At 35.6% G+C, this 17,346-nt stretch overlaps 2 protein-coding genes and 1 pseudogene across 2 annotated transcripts in view; 1 reads left to right on the forward strand and 2 right to left on the reverse strand.

Moving 5' to 3' along the window:
* Positions 1-1,254, forward strand: part of LOC107692503 (potassium channel subfamily K member 6-like) — a 5,759-nt gene extending 4,505 nt beyond the window's left edge. The window contains exon 3 of the mRNA XM_016491590.1: positions 582-1,254. Within this exon, the coding sequence (XP_016347076.1) occupies positions 582-817 (236 nt within the window). The 3' untranslated portion in view covers positions 818-1,254. The remainder of the gene's footprint in view (positions 1-581) is intronic.
* Positions 1,255-3,815: 2,561 nt separating this feature from the next.
* On the reverse strand, positions 3,816-6,918 carry LOC107692504 (SERTA domain-containing protein 3-like; annotated as a pseudogene).
* An 82-nt stretch (positions 6,919-7,000) lies between these two features.
* Positions 7,001-9,720, reverse strand: LOC107692505 (flavin reductase (NADPH)-like). The gene is made up of 5 exons (XM_016491592.1): positions 9,518-9,720; positions 8,549-8,710; positions 7,859-7,948; positions 7,630-7,761; positions 7,001-7,517 (listed from the first exon to the last, which is right to left on the reverse strand). Exons 1-5 carry the CDS (start codon positions 9,600-9,602, stop codon positions 7,363-7,365), a joined length of 624 nt encoding a protein of 207 aa, XP_016347078.1. The 5' UTR covers positions 9,603-9,720; the 3' UTR covers positions 7,001-7,362.
* Positions 9,721-17,346: the final 7,626 nt, after the last annotated feature.

The following is a 17,346-nucleotide window of genomic DNA, read 5'->3' on the forward strand; positions in this document are numbered from 1 at the left end:
ATGTATTTTTGGCTATTGCTACAAATATACTCCAGCGACTTAAGACTGCTTTTGTGGTCCAGGGTCACATATATCTCATGTACCATTGATTGAATACATTATGTACTGTTTAGGTATTAATATGTACAGTTTAAGTACTAATATGCACCTTTAAGAAACTAAAATACACTCTTTAGAGGTAAATATGGTGCAAAGGTATGTCTTTTGAAAAGTTACCGCCCCACTGACGGCCTATTTTTCTGAAAGTGCATAAGTCCACAGCTCTAGTCCTTCCCTGGTGCCATATTCCACCACATACTTTTATCAGTGTCCTTTGTGGTATCTTTTATGTGGTATTTATTATGTTTACACTCCTGTTACACTCCTGTTCTTGTGTTCCTGCTATATACTATATATATATATATATATAATTTTGTTTTTTTTCCCCCAAAAAAATATTATGCCAGATGTATATATTGTATTATAAATGTAGTTATTTTTTTCTGTTCCTCACAGCTCTGAATTACTTCCACTTGAAATTGTACCTGAAATTGTTGTCTGAATTGTTTGGTTACACGAGTTCTCGTTCTTTTCTCTTACAGTCTACCTGTTTGTGGGTTTGATGATCATGTTCCTGGTCCTTCGTACTTTCCACAAGCTTGCAGATGTGCACGGCTGGACTGCTTTCTTCCAGCTGCCGAGCTGCGAGGAGGAAGATGAGGATAAAGAGCCAATAATAGAGCGAGAGCCTGATGATGAATCGCCCGAGGCAGAGAAGGACTCAATTAATCCTCTGGATCCCAGCTCTCAAGTGTCCTACAACTCCATCAATAGTTAAAACACCAGTTTGCTCCACATTCTGATGAGGTCACTTACTTTCACAGTGTCCTGCACAATTGTCTGGACATGTAACACCAACACGTTGCAGTTTAAGGTCAAGACAATCGAGATGTGCAATACAGTACACCTCACTGTTGGACAGAACCGCTTCTGATGCTTTGTAGGAGCAAAGCATCTGGGAAGAACATTTTCACTAATTCGGTTTCTGTTGAGTTGCCAAATCTGATCTTTAAGACTATAGGGGATATTGACATTGCTTTAGGAAATTGAAAACTTGCTCATTGTGTCCTAAGTGTGAATCATCTTTAGTGTTGTTTTGTGTAGGATTCGTAACTGATGACTGTTTTCAGATCATTAAGTGACTATTTTTTTTGTTGCATGGACTAAGACCGCTCTGGACCACAGAAACAGGAAGAGAATGCTGCTGCTTGCACCTGTCCAATACTGTTCTGTGTGTGTGTGTGTGTGTGTGTGTTTATTTTTTACATATAAAAACATGCTTCTACACACACAAATTGAGGAGGCAGGAAATTTCTTTTCATTTATTTTTTTCTGCTATGAAAGTGACTGGTGCGTATAGTAATTTCTGTAAAGGTTACATTAAAAAACAGGACAAGCAGAAAAGGGCTGGATTTACTGAGAAGTAAACAGCCTTTAAAGGGCAGTTATCCAAATCATTAATTCAGCCAATCAAACGACTTAATTACCAGAAATTCATCAGATGGGCTTAAAGGTCAAAAAGTGACATGCCGGCTGCTTCTCTCCTCCTTCGGCTGGCTCGACTCTCTCTCTTCTTCAACTAAATTGCCTCGCCCGGGGTCTCACTTCCGAAGCGTCTGATTAGAAAAATGCGGCCTTGATGCATGCACTTTTAATTTGCCCACAACAAGCACACACACACACGCACACTTATCCTCCCTATAACCCTTCCATGGATTAGCCCAGATATGGCCATAGCTATCAGGGGTTCAAATCAACTCCAAAGCCTCTGAATTTAACAAAGCTTACTGTTGCAATTACTGTGTCCGCTTTTTAGTTTTTTCCCCGTTTTATTGGGCGAAAAAACGTTGTTGTTTGTAGGTCGTCACAGCGCAGAGGAGTTTAATATGTTGGCGTAGCCTGACCCTGGCACCCCACATATTGACTTATTTTCCAAAGGCACCATGTAAAGCGGATGCACTTTATAATTGGCTTTTTATTTAGGTTTGTGCAGCCAGTGGTTATGCTGAACACAATATTTTTGTCTTTATTATAGTACTGTATGTTCATTAAATATTCTTTGTATCATTGCTATTGTATTTTCAATGTTGGATTGTAGGGAAGAAAAAGGTGCCTGATATTCACTGTCAGAAGAACAAAAGGTGTTTTAAGAAATGCATGCACAGAAAAATAAAAGTAATTTTGGTACTTTGTGACTTGATGCATTTGTATGGCCAGGTGTGATAAAAATATATCTTAAAGGAAGGTTGTTCTTTACACACCCTGTTTTATCTCTCTTTAAATAGGTTTCAAAAAATCTGTGATAAACATGTCATTATGTAGGCCTAGATAAATTTAAATAACCTACCACTCAAAATTAAAAAAAAAAAAACCTTGGGCCCGTTCTTCGTACGTCGCTTATTATATCCAAGATCAAATGACACGAGATATCATCATCAGGATCTGGCTAATTCGGTTCTTCGAACGCAGCTGTTGTTGATGATTAGTATGACTGGATTGAGTTATCTGAGATAATTGCGCGTTCATGGGTCGGTTATGTATCGATACTCGAAACCACGATCAGCAATGCAGCGATTGGCTGGCGGCAAGACAGCAACGTAATGACATCATATAACTAAAAAAGACACCTGATGAAAAACTTGACAAATTTCTGGACTTTTATAAGAAAACAGCCAAGCGAACAAAACTACATAAATGTTATAATAGATAAATGAAATGTGTTTTTATTTTACTTTAATATTTTAACATGACTCCCAATTATTTATATTCATGATTTCTATTCTTTGTACAGGCTTTACATTTTTATTTCAATGTAGTAATTAGCAATTCATTTAATTTTATATTTGAAACAGATTTGTTACATGACAGCATTAATTAAAGTTTCTTAAGGGTCAAGATCAAGTTCTCTGTGTATCTCCTGCGCTCCATCAAGCCACTCCCATAATAGCTGTCATCACTCAAATTAATGCACGACTCTACATTATCTGTATAGCATGTGTGTAAGACTATTACAATTATGAAGTAATTATTTTATGACGAATAAATCTTTCAATGAGTAAAGCTGGCTGTGTCTGTAGTATTAAAGACTACACAACATTTTTATATCATCTTTAAATTAATTTTTAAATGATTATTTTTAAATTATTGTCCTTGGATCAGTAGGGTACTCCTGTAATAAAGTAGCGGTGGCTGAGACAGATTTTAAGTATCAATTCTGCTTAAAAAGATGCAATCTAATCCTGTTTACATGAAATAAGCTGCTCCTGAGCAGGGTTAAGCGTACGGACCTGTTGCTATGACAGCAAGTCCAGGATGAGCTTTGAAGAACCAACCAATCCAAGATCAGGCCAAATCGTAAACAATCAAATCCAGCTAACTGAGTTAGCCACGTACGAAGAAAGGGCCCCTGATCTCTTCTAAGTGGAATAAACAAGTTTCCCGTCTCCCATGTTGTTTCTGTACATATTAGGACTAGAATTAGTGAAATATTAATCAAATTAGTAGTTTTTGTTTTTCACATGACATAAAATTAAGTAATTTTTCCTATAGACTCGTTAAAGGCTTATCCTTTTCTTGTAAGCTTTTTGTAGCTTGAAAATGGTATGTCTCATTTTGTAATCTGTATCTTATCCCTTTCATATAGGAAATTATTCCCATTTACATATTAGATTTTAAATGATAAATTAATCTCCATAGCATTCTCTCCAAATAGCAATTTGACATGGTCTAGTATGGGAACTGTCTCTGTTTCTTAAATATAATGACTTATTTAGCCACTTGATGTCACCAAGTACCACTTTATTTTAAGTACAACAATAGAATACAAAGGGTGATTAATATTCACATTATAATTTCATATTGGCATAGTAAATATTTTGCATAGGCAACTACACGTTCATCTGCTGAAACAGCACCAGTATATTCATAATGCTCATGTAACTGCACATTACAATATCATATTTTTATGACCTTGGTCTATTTAAAGGACACTCCTAATGGTAACCTGCAAACTATGCAAGAATCCATATTACACTTAAACTCAATGGAAAGTGCATATTTCAGAGAATAACATTATTTCATAAAATAATAAAAAAATAAACAAAATGGCACATTTGGAAGGATTCACTTCAACAAAAATTGTGTATAACAGTCGCTGAACTCTGTTCAATGATGCCTTGAATGAATCTGCATGAAAGATCATTTCTTGAAACAGAATGAGATGTGCATAAACAAGAGGACTAATGACTGCTGCTAACCATCTGACCTTGAGATCAACTACTTTTAACATGACAGGTTGGTAAACACGAGGTAGCACAGCTTTATTCAATCCCTTATGGAAATTTCTTCAGTATGCCTCCATAAAAACTGTTCATGACCTCAACATCAGGAACATGATATCATCAAAATCAGCTTTGCGGGTACGTTCGCATCAGGATGTCCATAACATGCTCTATCTCCTGGATTTCCCATGTGGCCTGACTGTGAGAGACTAAAGATGAGGAAGAGGATGCTGATGGGGATTTGGACAGGGATGGCAGATACTTCACTAGATCTTCGGCCGTGACGGAGAAACCTTGCAGACGGTTCACCTCCGGTTCAAACACAGCCGTGTCGATGTCTAGGAGAAGTTTATCTAGAGGACGCATCAGCTCCGTTTTGATGGACGATGCCATGTCAGACGTTCTTTCAGTCCTCAGAGGACACGGTGTTAGATTCTCTACAGAGCTGAGCGGAGCCCGTTGAGATGCACAAGGCCCTTGACCGGCGTCGATGACTGCATCTAGATCTTTGAGAATGCCAGAAATGGCTGAAGATAAAGAGAAATCCTCCTCTGAAGTCCAGGCCATGAAAGTATCCTCTATATTTTCAGCATTCGGTGACAATAAAGGTGCATTATGCTCCGCTGGAGGAGATAATTGTGTAAAATCGGGCTCTGGTTTTAATTTGGTGGGAATTTTTACAGCGGACAGCGATTCGACCTGCGTCCGGACCTCGGACTGGACCTGCCGCAGTGTGTTGTTGATCAGAACCGACCGTAATAAGCAGGGCTTCACGAGAGCCTGGTCGCGGTGGAACTTATCCATGGAGATGTCCAACACGGACTGCAGCTGACTTTCCCATGCTGAACCTCCTCTCGTCCTCCTTGTGGAGTTTACGCTTCTGTCCCTGGGCCACCATTTCTCACACTGCAAAACAACAGTGAGTTTGAGTTTAAGACTGCTCCTATGAGGAAATGCAAAACATACACCTCACATAGTAGAGCGAGAATGATGTAAATCATTCAAAGAGGCCATATTACCACACCATTTGCTAAAGCTGTACAGAATGTATCAATTATTTTTCATACAATTCATGTAAAGTACTAAATCAACTATTCAGTAGTTTTAATCATTTAGAGACTTGATAATAGAATACTCAAAGACAGAAAAGAAAAATCTCAGTAAAAAACATTAATCTGTAAGGTAAGTTTATTCTATGACTGCATACGAATATAGAAATATTTCATTTCCCATATTTTAATTGATATGTCAAAATAGCCTATAGGTTTTAATGTACATTTCAGACGTCTAAACTGTTCAACTCATTGAGTTACTAAATAATAATAACTCCATGAAGTACAATTAATATTAAATTGAAAAATATATTTTTTTTTTTTAATAATTTAAAAAATAGCATTTTACCCCAAGGGTCTAATTTTATCTTTTTACTTTTAAAAATATGTTTTTATTGCACAATTCTAAAAACATTGTGTCCACAAATTCCTTATTAAAAATAAACAATATGTGACCCTGGAGCACAAAAGCAGTCTTAAGTCGCTGGGGTATATTTGTAGCAATAGCCAACAATACATTGTATGGGTCAAAATTATTGATTTTTTTTTTTATGCCAAAAATCATTAGGATATTAATTAAAGATCATGTTCCATGAAGATATGTTGTAAATGTCCTACTGTAAATATATCAAAACTTAATTTTTGATTAGTAATATGCATTGCTAAGGACTTCATTTGGACAACTTTAAAGGAGATTTTCTCAATATTAAAAAAAAAAAAAAAAATAATAATATTCAGCCTAACATTTCCAGAGATCCAAAAATAGCTCAATTAACTGTTTGACTGATTAGGCTAAATCTCACATATGTTCATAACCAGATCAAATGACAAAATGAAGGAGATTAAAGCCATTCATTAAATGAGTTGAGATAAGACTTTGTGCCATCCATCATCAAGAGAGAAAAAGAAGGTGGGAGTCATCTTATCCTATAATATTTAATATAATTACCTAAATGCACAACCTAAACTATAACTGATAGAAATGAGGCCAATGTGTGTATCATACACACATATATGTGACTGTATCATATTTAATTATATTAAAGTTATATTTAATTATATCGAAACCGTATTCGAGTCTATGCCTGTAACGTTATGTATTGCGACAACTCGAGACTGATTTTTAATAGACATTTTTATATAAAAAGTCATTCGAATTGAACTAGGCATATTTACAATATCAGCCTTCCAGAACAGCAACTGACTACAAAAGTAACATTTTTTAAATGGACACAAAAACAAGTCATGTATTCAATGTATGAGGAGTTTGTGTGAGCAGAAATCAGTGCGCTAGCTTAGCATGTTAACTACCCGCTATTACTTTCTGGATGACATGTTTTACTCACCTGTAAAGAATATAAACGAACTCCAAAATCGATGTAACTCGTGTAGATTTATATTCATTCGCCTTCTATAAATTATATAACGCTGCTGAAGCGTCGCGTGACTGGAAGCGTTTGCTGGGGTTTTTGTCCCGCCGGTGATTCAATCAGTTCTGACGTCACGCGCGAAATGCACGCCGGGTATTGTAGTTGCGTAAGCACCTACTAGTTCTTGTGTCTCTAAACAGCGGGTACAACACATAATATACTACCAACGTAGACGAGAAACAATAACTTTGTAAATTAACATATTTATTTAAACACAGAACATAAAATGATTACATTATTAGGCAAATTACATAGTTTTTCATTCAATGATTCTTAAGGCGAAACAAACAGCGCGAAGTTCTCCAACGATCCATTTCTCAGTAAGAACAAAACTTCTAAGATTAACTATAGCCACGTTTATTGCTGGTCAGTTTATGTTTATGAAAAAAAAAAAAGCTTTATAGGTGCAATCAGTAACTTTAAAAAAAGCTTCAGTTATTTGACACTTCTACAATGGCATAAGTAGCAAAAAAATAAATAAATAAATAAGGCTGCTGCAAAAGTAAAGTCATTTTGGCCAGCGAAGAATAAATCAATAATTACTAAGTGCCCCTGAGTAGATTAACTATATTCTCCACAAACTCCAACTGTCTTTCCATCCCATTCAGAAGTAGAAATGCACTTGACAAAGAAATGGCCCAGGTCATATTTGGAGATAACTCTTCCGTTTAACATGTTCTCAGTCACAGTGTATTTTTCAGTCAGAGGTTTGTCACCTAGAAAGACAACAATCACACATTTTCTTAAACATACAGTAAAGGTCCTGGTTGAAAAATAACCAAAACCAAAACCATATTTTGGGGATGTTGATCTTTTAGAGCTAATTACCAGCAATATGCGGAGGCATGACGGCTACATAGTCCAATCCTGACTCTTTCAGGACAGTGTACATTCGGTCATGATCTTCAGTGACCGGCACCAGGCGAGGAGGAACTTTGGCACGATCCCACAGGAGGAACGCTGTGAAAAGTAAAAGAGAGAGATACAGCAGTTTCTTCATATGTCAGTATGCGCTTGCACACTAATGAAGCAGAAACACGGCTCAGACATCCGATACCTGACATGCACGCAATAACTTTGCGGATTCCACGGGCTTTCATGACCTCCAGAATGTTCCGGGTTCCCTCAGACATCATCATTGTGGGACCAGCAGACAAAATTTCAGAGAACAAGTAAATAAAGTGCACTTAACTTGAATAATATTTGGATACAGTTATTAGTAACTCCAAGCCTGTTTGATTTTCAACCACTTATTTCAAACGTTCCCTCCGAGCATCATGTTTCATGATGCAATTAATTCCCAAAAGGAATTTTTACTCTGAATTACGCCACAATACGGAAGTAAACCCAGTTTTTCATGCTGATTTTGTTTTGAATTTTCTTATTACTAGTAAGAATGATGCATGTATGACCAAAAAACGAAAAAGAAATGACATTACTAAGCGAATTTGCTTTGAGTTTAAAGGGGTCATATGATGCGATTTCAAGTTTTCCTTTCTCTTTGGAGTGTTACAAGCTGATTGTGCATAGATAAGATCCCTGAAGTTGGAAAGACTAAAGTCTCAAAACCAAAGAGATATTCTTTATCAAAGTTAAGACTCTGCCACGCCCCCCTAAAACGGCTCGTTCTAACACGCCCCCACATATCTTTTTGAACATTAAAGCATGTCAACATATTCTGTTACACCAAATACACAAAATAATGATCTTTAAAAAAGCATCATATGACCCCTTTAAGTGAACTCACTGAGATCATTTCTTGTCCCCAGAATGATGATGACCGCATCTTGACCCTCCAGGGTCTTCTTCACATCATCTTTGTTCAGAACGTCTCCCACCACCACTCTGGAGGCCTCGTGGTCTGCAGGAAGCCTCGCAGCGTCTCTCACCAGCACAGTCACATTGTAACCTGGAACAGCCAAAAATCTAAGTGAGAAGACTTGGTCATACTGCTTGAAATGAAAGAGCATGCAAGACGCCATGCCTGTTTGGTCAAGATGACCATAAGATATCACAACTATCAATAAACACAACAATAAAGCACAGTGCAGCCAAATTAATTTTGAAACGGCTCGTATGAAAATGAGACAATGGTTTTATAAAAGTACAATATTTGATTACTGAAAATTTATTTAAAAAGAAACAAAAACTGAGCACTAATTTGTATTATATTTATGTTAATTGATTTGACATTTGATATTCATATAGTTATTTACTCTCAACAAAAATGACAATGAATCCAACTGAAGTGGAGGCAAGCTGATCAAGACCTCTGCAGTGTTCAGATCAAAACTGTCAGTTTATGCTTATCTTTCACATGCATACTATGACTCAGCAGCAGGTTAGTTATTATGCATGACTAAGAAGTTTCGCAAACGTCTCGTGATCACAATGCATTAGAGAAGAAACAAAACAAGTCAAACAAAAAATAACATTTTAACCAAGACTGAATTCACAGAAAAATTCAAGTTTAGCACCATCTGCTGGGTCCGTGTTATTAATCAACAACTCTGCAACTATGTTAATCCTGCAAGCATTTAGTAGCCTAAATTTGAACGACCCCAACTTTCCACACAAGTTTCTATTTTTAAACAGTCACATCGTTGCAAGGTCAAACACGAGCTCTGCATTGAAATATCCTAAAGCGCATAGGAGAAGAAGAAACTTTGAAATAACATATGCAGTATATCCCAAGTGTCATTGTGTAACTGTGTACCTGCGGCCACTGCGATAGGTAAGGTCGCTAACCCCGTCATCCCCGTGCTGCCGAATATTGCCACATTTTTTATAGCATCAGACATAGCTACTACGCTCTGGCACTAGCAGTGTGTTTAGCTGCAATCCTGATCTTGCACGTTTATGTCACTGCTGTCATGTAACGCTTCCTTCCGGAAACTAGGGAGCGTAGTATTGTGACAAGCCCCGCCTTTTGATCTGATCTCTGTTTGCTGTTGTTGCTAGGCCACATGAATGACTTCTCAGCTGTCCAATCGCTGTTTGCTTATGACTAGCGCTAACCAATCACAGCAAAGAATGCTCAGGTCAAGGGCGGAGCTTGACGGTGGGCGACTGTAACACGTCTTTAACTCCTCCTTTCTCACTTGTAATAGTTCATTTTGAAACAATCATTTACAACCATAGGTTACCATGATTCTGTGTTGTCTACTTGTCAACCAAGGGTGAGTAAGTGAATTACAATGAACACCTTTGACAGGCACCTGCTATAAACCCACGGTTAAAAATAAAACCTCCTTCAAAATAATGTGCTGTTAAACTATGTTTAGGATTTTATAGACTATTTCACAGTTCATAAGTGTATATTTCATAACTAATACAATGTTAATATACCAAACTGTACAAAAGTCTAGATGTTTACCCCCATGATGATGCGGGTGATATAACAGAGGACCACATGTCAAGATGACTGAATCTTGTTATAAAGATGTGCACTTAATAGTGTTGAATACTAAAAAAAAGTACTTATATATTATATTAATGAAATAAAAGGCCACTTAAGTGAACTTAAAAATGCTTAAACATGTATACATGACTATTTTTCTTAACACACTTAAGTGCTCTTATGTAATAATGTCAAATGAAAATGTTCACTTTTGTTTCACTATTGTTTGCATTATTTTAATAATCTTTTGTCATGCTTTAAAGAAGTTCACTTTTAATGCACTAACACACTAAAGCAAATTTACTTGATAATACTTTTACTAAATTTTATTTAAATGTAATATTAAATATAATTTTATATGTTTTATATATATAATATTTAGATATATAAATACTATATATATATATATATAAGTAAATAAATATGGGCCTAGTATATTTTATTTTGGTTCATTTATTATTATTATTATTTTAAATATGTCTATAGACTAAAGTTTTTCAATTTAAGTTTTTTATTTCATTTTCAGTTTTGGTTATCTTAAAATAAATGAAAATTAGAAATGTTGCTCTGGCAACTAGCTGAAATAAAATAAGTTTATTAAAATAAGTTAATAAGTAAATAAGTTTTTTTGCATATATTATTTCAAACATTTATTTCATTTCAAGTAACATTTTTAATGGTCTAGTTTTAGTTTAGTTTAGTAACCCAACAATGGTGAAAAGTAGTGTATATTATTGGACTTATGTATGAACCTTTTTTCACCATTGTATTGTGTGTGTGTGTGTGTGTGTGTGTGTGTGTGTGTGTGTGTGTGTGTGCATATATATACTGTGTATATATATAGCGCACGGGATATCCAAGCACATCGGCGATCTAACCGAGCAAGCAAATCTGGCCTCAGACACATTTTTCATGTGATGCGAGTGATATCACCCCTGAAGGAGCCGCGCGCTGACCGGTGTCATCGAAAGTACCGAGTGTCGTTTTGCGCCACGCACCCCCTTCTTCTCATCGCGCACCTGACTGAAGTATGCCAGAGAAAAGAGACAGCGCTCAATCCATCCGGGATTATTCATACATCGCATGAGAAGCATTTTACCGCGCCGATCTGTGCCATAATCATTCATCCTTAGGAGTGGGTGTGCAGGTAAGGACGCAGTGAATCGCATTGAGATCCGTGCTGGAGAGCAGTGATTCACGTACACTGTTATAATGTCCGTTGAGTCCTGTACGGTGAATGCAGCGAACACCGGCCTGTGCTGGCCACATACTGCAGTCATTTCTGGGCCGTGTCTTGAGCGATATTGTGCTTGTTGTAAACGTCACCCGCTGGTTTTGTGTATAAGAAAGCCAGGCCTGGTATTTATATCCACACGCTGCTGCATTTTCCAACACACTGCCCATTGGACCACATTGAGGAAAGTTGCTTGTAAGCCCAATAAGTGCCAATGTAAAGTGACAGGCCTGAATGGAAGAAAACATTTGATAGGTGGCATGAACATTAGATATGTAAGCCGACGAGAATAAACAGCGCTGGGTGTAAACGGTGATGGGAATAGTGGTTAACAATGCGGTAAAAGCATTGAAGAAATACATCATCCATGCATCCTAGCTGCACCCACAGCTCCAGCCATGTGTCAGAAATTAGCAGCAGCAGTGGACTTTTTGTGTAAAACGTGAAACTGCCATCCATGACCTGTTTTGCAGCATTAAAAGAATAGTCTCATGTGAGATTTCAGATCTTGGGTTAGTTGAAACAAGAGGCAGGACATATGAGTCATAGTAAGGTTAAATGCAATCAGTAGGTTATATATGTTGGTGTGTCTGCATTGCTCCCGTTGTATTGTCTCCTGATATCGATGCACAACCTTACTGTATATAGTATTTAGACTGCAAAGGAGGCACAGAAGCTGCACCTAAAGCAGCATATATGGCACAAACATGTTAAATTCTGCACATACAGCAGGTGGAATAAATGCATTTACAACAGGAGTTATAATAGCAAAAATAATGTTATGAAATTGATATTTTATGATTATTGAACATTTTTAATTAAAATATAAAATTCTAAATATAAATATGATCAACATATCATAAAACATATTTAAAAAAATAATGAATCATTTTAATTTAAAAAAATTAAATTAATTTGTAAAAATAAAATGTAAAAAGAACAACATTTTGAAATTATAAAAAATTTGATTTATGCTTGTTATACTTGCATCTTTTAAAATATACTTTGAGCCACCTATAACTGGACTGTTTAAAGACATTTTAATTTCCACATCTCAATTATGTATGAAACCATATACATGTTATATATGTCATTTTATTCATTGAAAACACTGCTGGTGTAGTCTATGAAATTCCAGTAGTTATATACTGTATGTGGTATAAATTTCTTAATACACAACTTGCTTAGGCTCCAAAGCAACAACTTTTTTCTTTGCAACAAGCACTTGTTTTTGTACTTCTGCATTCAGTTGATTTGATGCAAATGCATATTTTTTTAAATGAGATGTTTTTTTGCACATAGTAATCTACTCTCTTTTCAGTCTTTCACAGTGATGAGATTGAAGGCTTGCTTTACTAGCAAAGGATTTCATAACAAATGTTTAACCTACACAGTGTGATGTCATAGCCCTGATGCTGTCCGTAGTGTTGACATTCACTTTTGCAGCTATTAGTTGGTTGTCTTTTCAAATAAATTGGTGAAATAAAAATCTAATCATATTGGGTTTCTGAAACCCAATATACACAGCTCTGTTTATAAGTGCATATGTTTAATGTGTTGTCCACACTATAAAAAAAATTCCGTAAAATTTACGGTAAAAAAACGGCAGCTGGAGTTGCCGGAATTTTACCGTAAAAAAATACGGTAGCGACATTTTAGGTTTTACTGTTTTAACTTAAATTTTGAGTTAAATACCGTAATTTCATTAACTGATATAATGTTAATATACCAACCTTATTGAAATACTGAAATCAGTTTTGTTCCTTTGTAATACACTGATATCCACCCAATACAGGTGGTGATGAGAAAGTCACATGATGAACCAAAGCCCATCACAAGCAGCTTTTAAATAACAACATATATAGAAGGTGCACAGTGTCATTCACACAAACACTAAACACCATCATGGTAACACACGTGAAACTGAAATAATGCAATAAACATTAATTTAACAACATTAGGTGTAACACACAACCCTAATATACAAAACTGATAAGAAAAAACTAAGAAGAAACATAGTTATTTCAACAGAAAAACATCAAATTTGAAATGTAACGCAGGGAATTCTGGGAATGTCAATTTACAGTTATTCACTGTAAATTATACGGTCTTTTTAACTTCAAAAAACGGTATACTACCGTAAAATTACATGTAATGTATCCACCGTATATAGTAGGGGAATTTACCGTTAACCATTTAACAGGTTTTTACTGTAGCATTTTTACAGTCTTTTACCGTTAAATTCACGGTCATTTTTTACAGTGCAGTTCTCTTGATGTCATTGATCCCCAAGCAGATTTTCAGTGGAATAAATTCATCATTATGTCTATATCTACTTAATTCAATCAAGAAATGAAGGAAGGTGGCAGCAAGCATAGAGAGAGAGAGAAGTCCTCTGCTCGGAGACTGGCGGCCTTCATGTTAATGTAGCATTGCATGATCTCCCTCAGGTTCTCCTTGACTCTTTGAGGACTGGATCACTTTTTTTGTTCCCCTGAAAGCAACATATACAGTCTGAGAAGAAGCTCCAGCTCCTGATCTATATCTGACCTGTTTGAGTTTAAATGTAGAATGTCCTTTTTAAAGGACAACCGCTGTTTTTGTTGAGGCAGATACTTCTGTCAGATTATCCACGTCCAGCCCGTCTGTCCCTCTGTCTCACATTGTCTTGAAAAGATGGAAACTGATTTAGAAACATGATATCATTATGATATTAAAGCAGATTTATCCTAATGCTTATTTCTTGACCGTGAGGAGACAGGGTGGATGGTACCTGCTGCTTTGATACATTAAAAAGAGCTAACTAATTAATATAAGCTGGCCCAGACCAAATCATATTGTATTTTCTGGGCCAAAAATCTGTGGAATTCTGAGAAATGGATTTCATGGTATGTAAAAATATGTTCAAATGAGCTGAAAGAACTACACTCTTATTGCTGAATAGCTGAAAACATAATTAAATTAGCTCAAATATTTAATAAATACATAAACAAGCAGTAGGACATGTTCAGAACTTGATGTCTTCCAATTCTGTGAAAATTTCCTATGCACTGAAAAAATTATACTTTGGACCAACTTAAAAACAAACAAATACTCTAATTTGTTAGTTTTTCACAAATCCTATTTATAGTTACATTCAAACCTTAAATTTTGATTTAATATTAATCACAAATATTTATTTCCCATAAGACAAAAAAAATCATACAAAGTAAAACATTATTTATTAAAAAGACATAATATGTTTTATTTAGACATAAGTCAAATGTTACTTAATGTTGGTCAGTATGATTAAAACTTAATTTCACCATAAACCAAAGTTAAATGAGCTCTAATAGGAAAGTAGAATTTCATTAATATAAAACTAAGAAAACTTTTTTAGTCAATGTTTCATTTTAATGTTTATTGTGATGTATTTTGAAAATATGTATAATATTTTATGTTATGTACTACACTGTAAAAAGTGTCATCTTAAAGAATTATTTCAGTATGATTAAAACTTAATTTCACCATGAACCAAAGTTAAATGAGCTCTAATAGGAAAGTAGAATTTCATTAATATAAAACTAAGAAAACTTTTGTAGTCAATGTTTCATTTTAATGTTTATTGTGATGTATTTTGAAAATATGTATAATATTTTATGTTATGTACTACACTGTAAAAAGTGTCATCTTAAAGAATTATTTCTACCTTATTTTACATATAAAAATCAATGTATTTAGGTGGAAGCAGTCATAATATTTTTTTATTTGAATAAAACCAGTAAATTTAGATCTTATCGTTTTTAGGTTATATTTTAAAAAAGCTCCAGAAAAAGAATAAAACTCTGCAGTAAGTACGGCTAGTATATATTCTGCACATGAATGCTCTGGTGTCAAGGGAACATTACAGTTTTTTTCAACTGCTTACACACAAAATCTTTACTTGTCACACAATTTCTGAAAGCTGACAAAACCATACACTAATTCTCAGCCTTTGACTCAGTTTTCATTTTCATAAATTAAAACACTTTTTGCAAAACACAACACACAATTCTATGTAACACACAAAAATCTAACAGGAATTAATATTACGGCAAAAGTGTTTCGCAAATGTTTGCTTTTGAGATGTGATATTTTGTGATATTTTGAATGCAGTGCTTCATTTTGCAAGAGATGTGAGGCATTTTGCATTTTGTGTGTGCAGTTCTTGGATTTGTGTGTGCAGTTTTGAAAAAAAAACTGTAAACATAATAATCTTAATTTTTTTTCTTTGTTGAAAAAGATATTTGCTTCTATAGACAAACTGAACAAAACCATGATTTTTCATTAGACCAATATAAAAATGCACTTTAACTAAATTACACAGTCGTTTGAACTTATTTCAGTGTGTGAATCACGGTCAGCTGTTGAATAGTGTCCTTTTGATTCCATAATTTCTTGGTGAAACTGTGTATCTCTAAGGAGGTGAAAGGCTGAGCAGAGTTTACGTTTGTCAGCTCTGTAAGAGAGACAGAGATTTATCGACTGGCCGGTTCTGTGAGGAAGGTCCAGAGCACAGCCAAAGCCGTATAATAATGAGCAATACTCTGCAAGGAATAGCAGTAGAATAAGGCTTCAACTCCTTGATTTACCCACCTTCAAAAAAACACTACTCGCTAAAATCCACAGTCCATCAACCAGAACTACTGATTTTGCTTTAAACCTCAGAAGATAAATGACCTGAATCTAATGCAGTCACTGTGTGTGTGTGTGTGTGTGTGTGTGTGTGTGTGTGTGTGTGTGTGTGTGTGTGTGAACGCCTGAAGTCTTGTGCTCCTCTCACAGCTGTGTTTGTTTGTCAGGGAGAAACACATGTCAGTCAGATCCTGCAGTCAGACGCCTGTCATGTCCGTGGACACCAGGTGCTGGGGAGGAATGAAGCCCCGACAGGCCTGGGATAAGGACAAGAGAGCCTGACACGAGGTCAAACCATTACTACTGCTATCAGAGAAGTGGGCAGGGAAACCCTGGGTACATTATACTGACTCCCAATGTCATCCGATACACAGGTTGTGTAAGAGATACATTGCAAATTTGTTTTCTTACTAGCTAAATTTCCATATTATGGCACAAGAGCAGTTCCAGCAGTCCATAAACACCTTCAAAACACATTGCTGCACAAGTTGTATGTTACAGACAGGGTTTCTCTCTGATATTCTTGATTCTCCGCAATCCCACACTTTATCAAATGAGGCTGCAAATAAAGGAAGAGATTGTGGAACACCAAGACGAATTAGACCAAGCTCCCTGATTTCTCACCAGAGATCACACTTATGAGCTTGTGTTGAACAGCTCTTAGACTTTGTGGGTGTATTTTCTCAAAAGTGGGAGTAATATTTCTAGGTCAGGTTTGCATTTTAATATTATGTGGTTGGGATCAGTTTAGCAAGATACATATCTCACTCTGAAATTAATTACAAATGTTGGCTTATAGATTTTTTTAAAACCCTAAGCTCATTTGTTGAAAACTTAAATTGTGGTCACATAGATTTCTGGTTTAATAAAATTCTAGACTAATCGACTTTCCAGTGGTGGGACTGCAGTCTAATTCACAAAGAACTTGTTTAATGTGATAAGAAAACGTATATGTCTCTCACCCATTCCTTTGAAACTAAGCTATCTAACTTGTTCTGTCTCTTTGGTGATAGTGATACTATATCTCAGAGTATTTGATCATTTTCATTTTTACAGTTTGCTCTAAAAATGATTTTTGCGAGTTCTCTACTGTCTATTTGGGGTATTTTTTGTGTTATTAATACATTGATAAATCTAATGAAATTACAAAAGAATGTGCCAAGTGGATTGTGATTGTGAATTTTACTCCGTGACAAAACGGAAAATGTCAGCATGCCTTAAAGAGATGAATTCCTTTTTGCATAAAATACATGGCCCA

Source organism: Sinocyclocheilus anshuiensis, unplaced genomic scaffold (assembly GCF_001515605.1).
Source record: "Sinocyclocheilus anshuiensis isolate Anshui unplaced genomic scaffold, SAMN03320099.WGS_v1.1 scaffold1082, whole genome shotgun sequence".
In the NCBI taxonomy this organism is placed as follows: Eukaryota; Metazoa; Chordata; class Actinopteri; order Cypriniformes; family Cyprinidae; genus Sinocyclocheilus; species Sinocyclocheilus anshuiensis.